The sequence below is a fragment of the Suncus etruscus genome, chromosome 5 (assembly GCF_024139225.1).
Source record: "Suncus etruscus isolate mSunEtr1 chromosome 5, mSunEtr1.pri.cur, whole genome shotgun sequence".
Lineage (NCBI taxonomy): Eukaryota > Metazoa > Chordata > Mammalia > Eulipotyphla > Soricidae > Suncus > Suncus etruscus.
In genome coordinates, this window is record NC_064852.1 from 129,443,928 (window position 1) to 129,457,708 (window position 13,781).

General features: G+C 35.0%; 1 protein-coding gene across 1 annotated transcript; it reads left to right on the plus strand.

Annotated features, from left to right (window-relative positions):
* The first annotated feature begins 1,107 nt into the window (after nt 1–1,107).
* On the plus strand, nt 1,108–6,223 carry MSTN (myostatin). The gene is made up of 3 exons (XM_049773276.1): nt 1,108–1,480; nt 3,272–3,645; nt 5,843–6,223. Exons 1-3 carry the CDS (start codon nt 1,108–1,110, stop codon nt 6,221–6,223), a joined length of 1,128 nt encoding a protein of 375 aa, XP_049629233.1.
* Nucleotides 6,224–13,781: the final 7,558 nt, after the last annotated feature.

Below are 13,781 nucleotides of genomic sequence, written 5' to 3' on the forward strand. Positions count from 1 at the left end.
TATTGGGGGACAAAACAAATGGGAACCCCTCCTTATAGTGCCTTTCTCTTTTAGGAGTTCATAATATCAGAATACAAGTCACAGGAATAGATACCACAATATTCTTACCACTGGCAGTCTGAGATAGACCAGTAAGTGCTACATTGCCAGAAAGAAAATCTATTATTTCCTTACTCTGACCTGAGATTTTTTTTCAACTAGCTGATATTATCCTTTTGGTAGTAAACAATGAGGAAACACATTTTAGAGTTATATAATTGACAACTTCAAGATAATAAGTAGTAACTAAATAGTAGTCAGAAATGTTTTTGCAGGTTTCTTACTTCTGAAAACATTAAATTATATAAAAAAAACTTTCTCCATGTATAATAGGACATTATAACAAAGAATGATATTAATCAATGCTGGGAATATAGTCAAGAAAACATTTTTCAAATTAAAGATGAAAATATTTTTAGATACTTTTCACAACCTTAACATTTTTATAAAAAGCTCAGATCTTCCTAATTTAAATTTCTATTTCTCTAATTACAGAGCACTAAAATACTTTGATGCAAAAAATTATTTTACTCCAATGGTTTGCTTAGATAATAGAAAATCACTAACACTTGAAGAAGGGGCACTTTATATTTGAACTAGGTAGTACAAATCAAGATTAACTTATTTAAATTATAACTTCAGTTTTGCATCAAAATATTAACATGATTTAACTGTTGCTCAGATTATTATTAGTGGACTTCTTTTAATTGCCATGTATATCTTGCATTATTTGCAGGTTTATTTCTTTTATAAAGTAGTCAAATGAACCAGCTCAGCCTGGACTGTAACAAAATACTGTTTGGTGACTTGTGACAGAGAAGGGTTTTAACCTCTGACAGCGAGATTCATTGTGGAGCAAGAGCCAATCATAGATCCTGACGACACTTGTCTCATCAAAGTTGGAATATAAAAAGCCACTTGGAATACAGTATAAAAGATTCACTGGTGTGCTAAGTTGTCCTCACACTGTACAGGCATTACAACCTTGTCTGGTGTTACTCAAAAGCAAAAAGCAAACTAAAAGGAAGAAATAAGAACTGAGAAAAAGATTGCATTGATTCTAAAACCATGCAAAAACTGCAAATATGTGTGTATATCTACCTGTTTATGCTGATTGTGGCGGGTCCAGTGAATCTGAATGAGAACGGCGAGCAAAAAGAAAATGTGGAAACAGACGGGCTTTGTAACGCGTGTACTTGGAGGCAAAACACTAAATCTTCAAGATTAGAAGCCATAAAAATCCAGATCCTCAGTAAACTCCGCCTGGAAACAGCTCCCAACATCAGCAAAGATGCTATAAGGCAACTTTTGCCCAAAGCTCCTCCGCTCCGGGAACTCATTGATCAGTATGATGTGCAGAGGGATGACAGCAGTGATGGCTCCTTAGAAGATGATGATTACCATGCCACGACAGAAACTATCATTACGATGCCTACGGAGTGTAAGTAGTTCTGTTAGTATAGATCAACATTCTGCTGACTGTTGTCCTAGTGTTTATGAGAAACAGATCTATTTTCAGGCTCTTTTAACAAGCTCTTGGCGAGGGAAAAGTTTCCTTCTTTTCAAGATTTCATGAGAAATACATTAAGATTCAAATCTGCTGCATAATTTGTTTCCTTGCAGAGTCAAAAAGCTGCAACACATAAAATGCTTGCACAGCACTCAATTTTTAGTTCACTATGGAAATATAACTTATGCATACTTGGGCTTATGTTTTCCCAGCTTAATGTCACCAAGGCTACAACCGGGAGATGTTTCATAGCTGCCGTTGGTTTAATGAAATATGTGCTTATAATCCAAATTTTTCCCTAAGAATAAAAAAAGGATGAAATTTATAGCAATTTGAGCCACTCTAAGTATTTGCTGAACACCTAGAGTAACTTCTGTTATTCAAAAACTGTCTTGTTTTTTTAATTCTCCATAAATTCAAATATTTAATTTTGAAAATAATTGCACTAGAGTATATTGAAAATTTGGAAGTTTTCAACATATTAATTAATTCAAGCAGTGAGGAATTAAAGATGCATAATGATACTAATGAGTCAATTATCAGAAAATCTTAAAAATTAAACATTTTTAAACCCAGCAGGTTATGGCTAGTGTGGTTTTACTTCTACCTGGACTATGGTACTATTGTTTAGAGGGTCTGGACTGAATGTTTCCAGGCAGAATTACTGCTCAATAAATTTCTAAACTATTCTTTATTATCCATGGAGGAGGGGGAAACTATCATATGTGAAGTCTACATGGATTCAATATCATGTATTTCATGTCATTCTTTTCACAGTCTGTTTAAAATGACACTCAAGGAAAAGCAGGCAGCACCTTCACAGAGAAGGCAAGACAAGGAGGATTTTGTCATGTGTCAAGGATCTGGCTTTACATAGGGCTTTTTACACTTTAAACTGGGCTTCACACAGTTTCAAAATATTGTGTTTTGTCACATAATCAAATTAGGAAGCAACAAGTAATTTTTCCCTCAAGAATCTGCTGGTCTTAAATCAGAGTAACAAAACCCTGGAGTAAATTTACCTTATTTATCAGTAATCCTAGAAAACCAAAAGGAAAGAAATGCTAAAGGCTTTCACACTACATTGCCAACCCTAAACAGTCTATTTTCTGACTTTTAAGACTGAACATAACATGGAAATTTCTGCACTAATTACCCACTTAACTTCTTTCCTTTAAAAGGCAAGCCAGAGCCAACGTATAGCAGATGTACGATATTTTCTACTAATTCCCAAAGCTCAGCTAGTTGCTTAAGTGTGTCTTGTCCCCAGGTAATTCAGGCCTGGGGGAAGGGTTCCTTCCTCCAGACTGATTGGTACAGCTGCTCAGTCAGAGTAACTACTCAGATTCCCAAAGAATTCTAAGTGGATGTTCCTCCACAACGTCTCTTTTTCACTCTAATCATCATCATTTTCAAATTTCATCCACTGTAGATCCTGTCTTAGAACATCCCCGCTGTTTGGGGGTCTGTAAAAAGAGAGTAGATTCTTCATGAGCAACTGAAAAAAAACAATATTTATCTTAAAAAATGCAGAATATCTAGAGTGATTATTATCTCTGGCATTTCTGAGTTATGAATGAAATGATATGATTTTTCATTTAAAAAAGATAAGAAGTGCAATCGTTATCCTGATTGAAATATATGCCAATTTATATGGAGGGAATTATTTACTTTCTATGACAAATAATTCCAGTGTCTTTTTTTTTTTTTACTTATTTATAGCCGATCTTCTAATGCAAGTGGAAGGAAAGCCAAAATGTTGCTTCTTTAAGTTTAGCTCTAAAATACAATACAATAAAGTAGTAAAGGCCCAACTGTGGATTTATCTGAGACCGGTTAAGAGCCCTACAACAGTGTTTGTGCAAATACTGAGACTCATCAAACCTATGAAAGACGGTACAAGGTATACTGGAATCCGATCTCTGAAACTTGACATGAACCCAGGCACTGGTATTTGGCAAAGCATTGATGTGAAGACAGTGTTGCAAAATTGGCTCAAACAACCTGAATCCAACTTAGGCATTGAAATCAAAGCTTTAGATGAGAATGGTCATGATCTCGCTGTAACCTTCCCAGGACCAGGAGAGGATGGGCTGGTAAGTGATAAATTGAAAATAATATTCTTACAACCCCACAGTGCTTTTTTAAATTCATATTGTAAGTGAAGAACAGTGCAAAATAACTAACTACTAGTCTACCATTGCTTGCAAGCCAAGCAAAGGTCTTTCTCACCCCAATAATAGCCCTGTACCCAATAAAATCAGGGGTCCAATTATATGTCCTATAAAAGTCCTTTGATATTTTTACTTTGCCTGAGATAAAAAGACAAAATTTAAGCATGGTCCTTAACTTCTTAAGGTGTTCTTCTAAATTGAGAACGATATACATGATTACATGAATAAAAATGTTCTAGCTTCATAATGAATTTCAATACAAATTATAAAACACTTTCCCCCCTTATCCTCAGCAGTATACTACAAATTTGCAGAATTTCTTTTGGTTAGTACAATAGAAAACAAACTTTAAAATTGTAATTAAAACCTATTTACAGCAATTAACTAAGTATGATATACTCAGGTTTTTATTTCATTAAATATCCTATATGTATACATCCTCTTTATAAATATCTTGATTTTTTAGAAGGCTGTTGATGTACCCATATTTGTATAGATTTCTTTGTAAGTTACCCCATATAAAAATAGGACTTTCTGGCTAATTAACTTTTGTCACCAGTTTACTTCTGAGCTGCTTTCCTGTGCAAGGGTACTAAGATAATGTCAACTAATTGACTATCCAGCTAAACAGATGGCATTACCATATATCTTATATATATATTATAAAAATGAATAAAGACCTTTATAAAACCTGTTATAAATTTAGATGAGATTAGTTTCTGAGTCAACAACTTCTGTTGTTTTTGATTTCAAGAAGTTAATTAACATTACCCTAATTTGCTTAGTGATGTGATTTACAACAACATATTACACTTGTTAATAATAAATGCTATTTTTAAATTTTATTTAGTAATTTTGACTATAAAAAGGATAGAATTAGAATACTAGTATATAATTAGAATGAATCAGACCTACATTAATTGAGAGCATATTTTTAAAATGATTATAATAAAGATTCCCAGGTAATCTATTTTTAAGAAAGCTATACATTGTTGACTTAGATAAGTTGGTTTGAAAAATCATTTCTTTCTTCTTTTGGTTTTGGGAACTCACCTGGATGTACTTAGGGCTTGTACCTGACTCCATGTTAAAGGATCATACCTGGTGGTGCTTGGGACCATGTGGGGTGCCAGAGATAAAACCTGGGTCAGCCGCATACAAGAAAAGCACCCTACCTACTATATTATCTCTCTAGCCCCTGAAAATTATTTTAAGTAGAAGTAATTACCATTTTTATTTTTATATAAGAAAACTACTATGAATGTTGAAGAATGTATTTTCTTATTGATACAATATAATGACCAATGCTGGTGATCTCAGAGAGATTTGAATTACTAAGTAAAAGGCTTAATAGTGACTGCCTTTTTTATTCCATATTAAAAGAAAAAAATAGTCTAACTGCATTAAAAGATTAGGCAGGGCAAGTACTGGCAGATTATTGTTCAGATATTTTGTAAAAATTTTTCTGTGAAAATAATAAAGGAAAAATTACATTTTCTGAATGAGTCCTTCTCACTCTTAGTTTCTGTTTTCAATCCAGGACACATAGCACCACCTTCATTCTTCTATCTTCCTTTTCCCATTGAGCCCACTCAGTGAGAGTTTTGCTCTGGTTTTTATATCCAAATTTTGCCAAGTAACGAATAAGGAAACAGAGAAATGACAATCTCTCTCCAGGAGTCATCAGATATATTCAACTAACACAATTAATCAAGAAGCAGAAAGACTGAGCCAACCCTTTTCTTTATCACAGCTCCCCTCCTTCTGCTTTCCTTCCTCCCTCTTTTTTCTTACAAAAATGTTCACTGTTATGAATCTGTTATGTGCCAGGTAGTCATATATTCAAACTAAGGAAAAATCAAGATGAAAAGCAGATAAAGATGTCCAGAGGAAAATTTTTATTGCTGACATAATCTTGTAAAGAATTCAATTAAAATTCCTTGTGACAATTTTCCTTTAAAAAAAGATAAATGTAATAAAACAAAATGAAAACTCAGCATCTGTAAAAAAATAGTTGTGGAGTGAGCTAAATGATCTGTTTCTTCCTTCAAACACTTCTTGAGGTTAAAAGAGGAAGTATTTCAGGATCTATTAACATTCTTTTCCCCCCTTCATACAGAATCCCTTTTTAGAAGTCAAGGTCACCGACACCCCAAAAAGATCCAGAAGAGATTTTGGGCTTGACTGTGACGAGCACTCCACAGAATCTCGCTGCTGTCGCTATCCTCTAACTGTGGACTTTGAAGCTTTTGGATGGGATTGGATTATTGCCCCCAAAAGATATAAGGCCAATTACTGCTCTGGAGAATGTGAATTTGTATTTTTACAAAAATATCCTCATACTCATCTTGTGCACCAAGCAAACCCAAGAGGTTCAGCAGGTCCTTGCTGTACTCCGACAAAGATGTCTCCAATTAACATGTTATATTTTAATGGCAAAGAACAAATAATATATGGGAAAATCCCAGCCATGGTGGTAGATCGCTGTGGATGCTCATGAAATTTATATTTGATTTGTAACTTCTTTAAATCTGGAAGATCTTCCCCTCAACAATTTTGAAACTGTGAAATTAGAGTACCACAGGCTCTAAGGTTAGAGTATGCTACAATCACTTAAGCACAGCTACAATATAGATATATGCAATGGTTGGCATTTAACCATCAAAACAAATGAGACAGTAAAGGATTTATGATTTCCAGGGGTTTTGATCTAGGAGATCAAGTTACATTAATGTTCAGATATAACGACAGATACAGGTAAATAGAAGCAGTTCTCCTGGTGTTCCAATGAATAAAGGAGCAAGCTTTACAGGCTGTTTCCTTACAGTTTAATAGAGAAAAAGCTACATTATCAGTAAAATGCAGGATTGGTATACACCATTATTTGAATCATCCTTAACACTTGAATTTATATTGTATGACAGCATACTTGGTGAAAGGAAATTCCATGGAAACAGGGATAGTAGATTGTAAGTAGGGTTCCATTCCTGGCAAGACCCAGTTCATTAACAATCCATGCCAATGGTGCTAATACAATAGGCTGAATCGGTGATGCTACCAGGTTTATCACATAAAAGACATTCAGTAAAATCATAAATTTCTCCTTTATTTGGGTGCATGGCATGCACCTATAGTCTTTAATGGCTGAGGAATAATTTTTCTAGCAGTCAATGTTCAATCTGGAGAATACTTGGAGAAACAGCATTATTTCAAGAGGCAGACAAAAATTATTCATCAATACCAAAATTTCAAAATCATAATCCACTTTTAGGTAATGCTGTGGGAAAACAATGGACATGACTGAGTTTATCAATATTGTATAAAAATACTTTAACCTATTACATTTGTATGGTATGTATACAACATTGTTTTGTAAATGTGCCTCCTTTTTTATTGACTTTGGTATATTTTTACAGTTAAGGACATTTCAAATGAAGTATGAAAATACAAAAACATGTATGACAGAAAAGCAACTATTCATATTTTAGGGAAAATCAGAAGATTAAATAGTGGTCTTAAAACTCCATTTACTAATGGCTAGATGGTTATATTGCAATCATTTTATATTTTTTTAATATTATTAACATTCACTATGGATTCATGATGACTGTATAATGTGAATGAAATTTCAATGGTTTACTGTCATTGTATTCAAATCTCTACGTTCCATTATTTTAATACTTACAAGTATTATTAAGCATACTGAAACAATTGAACTCTATTATCTGAAATGCACAATAATAAACTGATGATACCTAAACAAGATTGTTAACTTTATTTTATAATTCAATAATAAATATATTTATACATATATTTACTTGTGTAAATCAGGATTTTATGAATCAAATTCATTGTACCTATTAGCAGGTGGAATTATTATATTTATTATGTAGAAAAATATAAATGTATTAAATTTTCTTATTTTGAAAGATATAACAGTTTTACCTTATGATAATTCTAGATTTCTGACTTTCACTTAATTGTAAAGGACTAGCAGTTTTGGAGTCAGGGAGATGAGTCAAAGGGCTAGAGTACATGCTTTGTGTTATGAGGCCCAGCTTGGTCTCCCTTCCTCCATGCACTGCCAGGAGCAGAGCCCTTTTCTCTCCAACTGTCATCCTGCACAGAGCAGAGAGTAGCCCCAAGCATCAAAAAATAAAAAGGTTCGGGGCAGATGAGGTGGCGCTAGAGGTAAGGTGTCTGCCTTGCAAGTACTAGCCAAGGAAGGACCACGGTTCGATCCCCGGCATCCCATATGGTCCCCCCAAGCCAGGGGCAATTTCTGAGTGCTTAGCCAGGAGTAACCCCTGAGCATCAAATGGGTGTGGCCGAAAAAAAAAATAAAAAGGTTGGTATTTAGTGCAGAATTTTGGTATATTTTTTAATTTCTATTATATATATTAAACACTATGGTTATATGGCTGTTCATAATACAGTTGCTATTTCCCCCCACAGATAAAGTTGTTCATGATTTAGATACAGTCATACAATGTACAATCTTTACCAGTGTGTATTTCCTGTTACCAATGTCAACAGTTTCTCTCCCACCCACACTCCCCTGTCTGCTTTTGGGGCAGGCATTTTATTTCTCTCTCTTCTTTTTTGACACTATGGTTCGCACTATTGTTAATGAAGGGGTGCCATGAATGTCACTTTATCAACTTTAAGTACCCAGTTTTTATCTAGAGTGATCAGTTCCAACTCTCACTTTCATAGGAGACCCTTCTTTATTCTAATTTCACTTACTGCTCTTTGTGACAAGCTTCCTACCCTGGACTGTTCCTCCTGGCCCTCCTCTCTATTGTCTCGGATATTATTACCATACTATCTCCATTTTTCTTTTATCCCATTGATGAGTGAGATTATTCTGTGTCTATCCCTGTACATCTGACTCATTTCACCCAGTATAATAATTTTCATGTCCACCATATATAAGCAAACATTATAACTTCATTTTTCCTAATGGCTGCATAGTATGAAAATTTTAGGTCTGCTACTCTAGTAACAGAAATCCCTGACTAACTAAAATCCCTGCTAAAATAATTGGTCAGGTCAAGTTGCTTTGCACAAGCAAAACCAAAGACTATTATATCTGTTTCATTTCTTCTCATCCTTACCTTGGTTCACAACACTAGCCTCCCCAGGTGGTAACTCTCTTAAATCCCATCTGACCAAAAAGGGAAGCATTGAGTTAGATCTCTATTGTTACCCTTTCTCTTTGGTCTAGATCCAAGAAAAGGTAAAAGTACCCGTATGTGAGCACATTTATTTTTAGCACTCCAAGAATATCTACTATACACAATATAAATTTCTGAAATTTTCAGAAAAATGCAAAGTTTAATACAACATTTCAGTTTTATATTCTGAATGTTTTATGTTTCCCATATTTATAAAAACAAACTTTTTAAATGCTATGGGAGAACTGATTCACAAAATTAAGTCAGCAGGATGATAAAAATGAGTTAGGAAAGGATATGGTACACTGGTGATAGGCATAGTGTGAGAATTAAATCCGTGAAGGCAGTACCATAGCATAGCAGGTAAGATATTTGCCTTGCACACAGCCAATCTGCGTTCAATCCATCGCATCTTATATGGTTTCCTGAGCACTTCCAGGAGTGTTTCCTGAGTACAGAGCCAGAAGTATTCTGAGTATCTTTGGGAGTGGCCCTCTTCTCAAAATAATTATATCTATGGTAAAACCATTATTAATAGTATTTTTCACCAAAAACGTAGAAAATTAAATAAAACATAAATTATGATTTGCAAGTCATGAATTGCCTGGCATGTACTGGACAGCATTAAAGTTCTGTATGATTGTAGGGTATTTCTCAAGTGACAACTCTCATCAACTGAGGGAAGTTTAATTATTTGTTTGTTTTAGAGGGTCAAAACAGGTTTTATTTGGAGATACTGAGAAAAGGGATGATGAAAAAGAGAGAGCACAGGTTTTCCAAAAGTGGAAAGACCCCCCAGGACAGTCCCAGAGTTAAGTAAGAAAGTTCACATCTCTAAAGGGGAAATGGCAGGCCACATTTGCTTGGGCTCAGGGAGTACATGTTAGCCATCTGGGGTTAGTTTAAAACAAAAATGATGCTGGGAGTCCCTGTGCTATGCTTGTCCTAGCTCTCTGGTCCCATAGAGTGTTTTAATTTCATTTGCATGGTTGTTCAGTTCCAATATATACTCTGCACAACATGTTGAGGTCAACTATCCACTGTAGTCATCCCCTGAGTTATGTTCAATTCATCCATATTCAGATGGAGCTTTGCAGAGAAAGTCTCTGGAAAATCAATATTTCTATGAAACAGAATGCATTACTTATGAAATGATGATATTTGTTGCAATTTAAAAATTAGATAGAGTGAGTATTCATATGTTTTACTGGTTTACAATGTAGCTCAGTGAATATCACATCCTGATGTGTGAATCTAAGAATTTTTCTGACTTTGAAAAAATTTTACCTATGAAGCATCCCATCTTATCAAACAGGCCCAAATACATGAAGTCATGTCAGGCAACTTTCTAAAAATCTGTTATAAACTTGAAGGATTCACTTCAATTGTGGTTGAACATTAAATGTTCCTGAAACAGAAATGCAGAATCTGGCAATGAAAATTGGAGTATGCTATTCTTGAATTTGGGATTACTTTAAGAAAGAAACACTTTTATAGCATGGTCTTCTTGTTTTGTTTTGTTTTAGGGCCACACTCAGGGGTTACTCCTGGCTATGCGCTTAGAAATCGCTCCTGGCTTGGGGGACCATATGGGACGCCTGGGGATCAAACCGCGGTCAGTCCTAGGCTTGTACCATCGCTCCAGCCCCATGATCTATTTTCTTCCTTCCTTCCTTCCTTCCTTCCTTTCTTCTCTCTCTCTCTCTCTCTCTCTCTCTCTCTCTCTCTCTCTCTCTCTCTCTCTCTCTCTCTCTCTCTCTCTCTTTTTTCTTTTTTTTTTTTTAGTTTTTTGGGCCATAAACGGTGATACTCAGGGGTTACTCCTGGCTATGCACTCGTAAATCGCTCCTGGCTTCGGGGACCATATGGGAGGCACTGGTATCAAACTGCTGTCCGTCCTAGGCTAGTGCTTGCAAAGCAGATGCCTTACCTCTAACGCCACCGCTCCGGCCCCCCATGATCTATTTTCTAACCTCATAAAATGATCTTCTATTAAACACATATATGATCATTTTCTTAAAAGTAAAAGAAAAAGTGTCTGGTTAAGTCTACTTATAACTGTTGGGCAAAGTACTATCAGTTAATTGACTACTTATTTTAGAGTCTAAGACATATTTCACAGACTACTCTTCTGGAAAATTCCTCCAAGATAAGCCAAAACATAAATTGGATTAAAATAATCTAATTTATCAATTAAATCAGTAGATATAACCTTAATACTTAAAAATATTTTTAAAGCAAAAATTTAGAGTGTTAATCTATTTCATTGATTTTTTTCCTTAGCCATTCAAGATTTCTCCATCATTAAGAAAACTTTTCTCCCCTAAATTCTACATCTTTTATTTCATAATGTCTCCTGATGGATCCCATCACAAAACAAAACCTGATTCTATGGTTTCTTTCTTTTTCTTTCTTTCTTTCTTTCTTTCTTTCTTTCTTTCTTTCTTTCTTTCTTTCTTTCTTTCTTTCTTTCTTTCTTTCTTTCTTTCTTTCTTTCTCTCTCTCTCTTTCTTTCTTTCTCTCTCTTTCTTTCTTTCTTTCTTTCTTCTTTCTTTCTTTTCTTTCTTTTTTCTTTATTCTTTCTTTCTTCCTTCCTTTTTTCTTTCTTTCTTTTGTCTTTTTCTTTCTTTCTTTCTTTCTTTCTCTCTCTTTCTTTCTTTCTTTCTTTTTTCCTTCCTTCTTTTCTTTCTTCCTTTCTTTCGTCTTTCTTTCTTCTTTCTTTCATCTTTCTTTCTTTTTTCTTTCTTCTTTCTTCCTTCTTTCTTTCTTTCTTCCTTCCTTCCTTTTTTCTTTCTTTTCTCTTTCTTTCTTTCTTTCTTCCTTTCTTCCTTTCTTTCGTCTTTCTTTCTTCTCTTTCATCTTTCTTTCTTTTCTTCCTTTCCTTTTTCTTTCTTCCTTCTTTCTTTCTTTCTTTCTTTCTTCCTTCCTTCCTTTTTTCTTTCTTTCTTTTGTCTTTTTCTTTCTTTCTTTCTTTCTCTTTCTTTCTTCCTTTCTTTCGTCTTTCTTTCTTCTTTCTTTTCTTTCTTTCTTTCATCTTTCTTTTCTTTCTTTCTTTTTTCTTTCTTCTTTCTTTCTTCCTTCCTTTTTTCTTTCTTTTGTATTTTTCTTTTTTTTCTTTCTTTCTTTCTTTCTTTCTTCCTTCCTTTTTTCTTTCTTTCTTTTGTCTTTTTCTTTCTTTCTTTCTCTTTCTTTCTTCCTTTCTTTCGTCTTTCTTTCTTCTTTCTTTTCTTTCTTTCTTTCATCTTTCTTTTCTTTCTTTCTTTTTTCTTTCTTCTTTCTTTCTTCCTTCCTTTTTTTCTTTCTTTTGTATTTTTCTTTTTTTTCTTTCTTTCTTTCTTTCTTTTTTCTTTCTTTCTTTCTTTCTTTTTTTCTTTCTTTCTTTCTTTCTTTCTTTCTTTCTTTCTTTCTTTCTTTCTTTCTTTCCCTTTTTTTTTGGTTTTGGGTCACACCCGGTGACACTCAGGGGTTACTCTTGGCTATGCACTCAGAAATCGCTCCTAGGTTGGGGAACCATATGGTACCCTGGAGGATCGAATCCGGGTTTGTCCTGGGTCAGCTGCGTGTAAGACAAAATGCCCTATCACTGTGCTATCATTCCAGCCCTGATTCTATGGTTTCTGTCTATGGATCGTCCACAAGACTTTCCTAAATCCGCTCCCATTATCGTTAACTCTGACTAGAAAACCAAATGTCCACTGGCTCTTCTCTCATAGAACTCAGGATTTTGGAATTATTTCTGGACTAGCCAAACATGAAGTGTGTCAATACAGGAAGTATGTCTATGCTGTAATGATTAATATCAAATTTAGAAAGTGAAAATTGAGAAGAAAACATCCACCCACTGAGGGCATGGAAGCCACTGTGGCAGAAAATCCAGGTGACTTAAAGCTGAAGGCACATCTTCCTGAAAAGCTACTTCTCAGCAAAGGTCATGAGGTGACCTATACTTTTCATAAAACATTCTGTAAGGAACTTCAAGGTCATTTTGAACTTGGAGTTTGCCAGGTATCACCATGGTGGGAATTACAGCAAAAATAAAAAAAATTAAAAAGGGCTTTTTCATTGATGAGCCTTTACATAGTCCAACTCTAGCAAAGTCTAAAATCTAGGAGGGTCTGTTTCTGTTTTGTTTGATTCTTGGTTTGGAAACAACACCCAGAAGAGCCCAGGGGTTATTCCCTGCTTGGTTGGGCAACTCAGGGGTTGCTCCAGGGGGAATCGTTTGTGTCAGGGATCCAATCAGGGCTTTGATAGGCAAAGCCTCTGGTCCCTTGCACCTTCTCTCTGGCCCAGGACCCTGCATTTGTCGTACAGCAATTTTTTTTTAGTGAAGCAAATAGTTTTTATTGAAAGAAATATACTTAGAGTACTCTTAACAAAAAAGAAAAAGAAGAATATTTGTTCAGGAGAGAACACAGGCTTCACCAGAATGAAAACGTCTTTTAAAAATTCTTGTGATTGTGTGTATGAGTGTGTGTGTGTGTGTGTGTGTGTGTGTGTGTGTGTGTGTGTGTGTGTGTGTGTTGTTCCAGAGCTCAAACCCAGGACTTCACACATGCAAGTCAAGTGCTTCCCAATTGAGATAAACTCCTGGCCCATTGAATTTAAATTTCTTATTTCTTAAAGTCCTTGAAACAGAACCCCAAGAAAGTTGCATATAATTGATAGAATCCCAGAGCCATCAGGTTTCAAGGAATGACATGAGTTGCTTGAGCTGCTAGACTGGATGCTGGTTTAGATGAGTTCTCACGAGCTCTCATAACTTTTTTGTTTTTGTTTTTGAGTCACACCCGGTGGCACTCAGAGTTTACTCCTGACTCTTTGTTCAGAAATCGCTCCTGGCAGACTCGAGGAACGATATTGGATGCGGGAATCGAACCC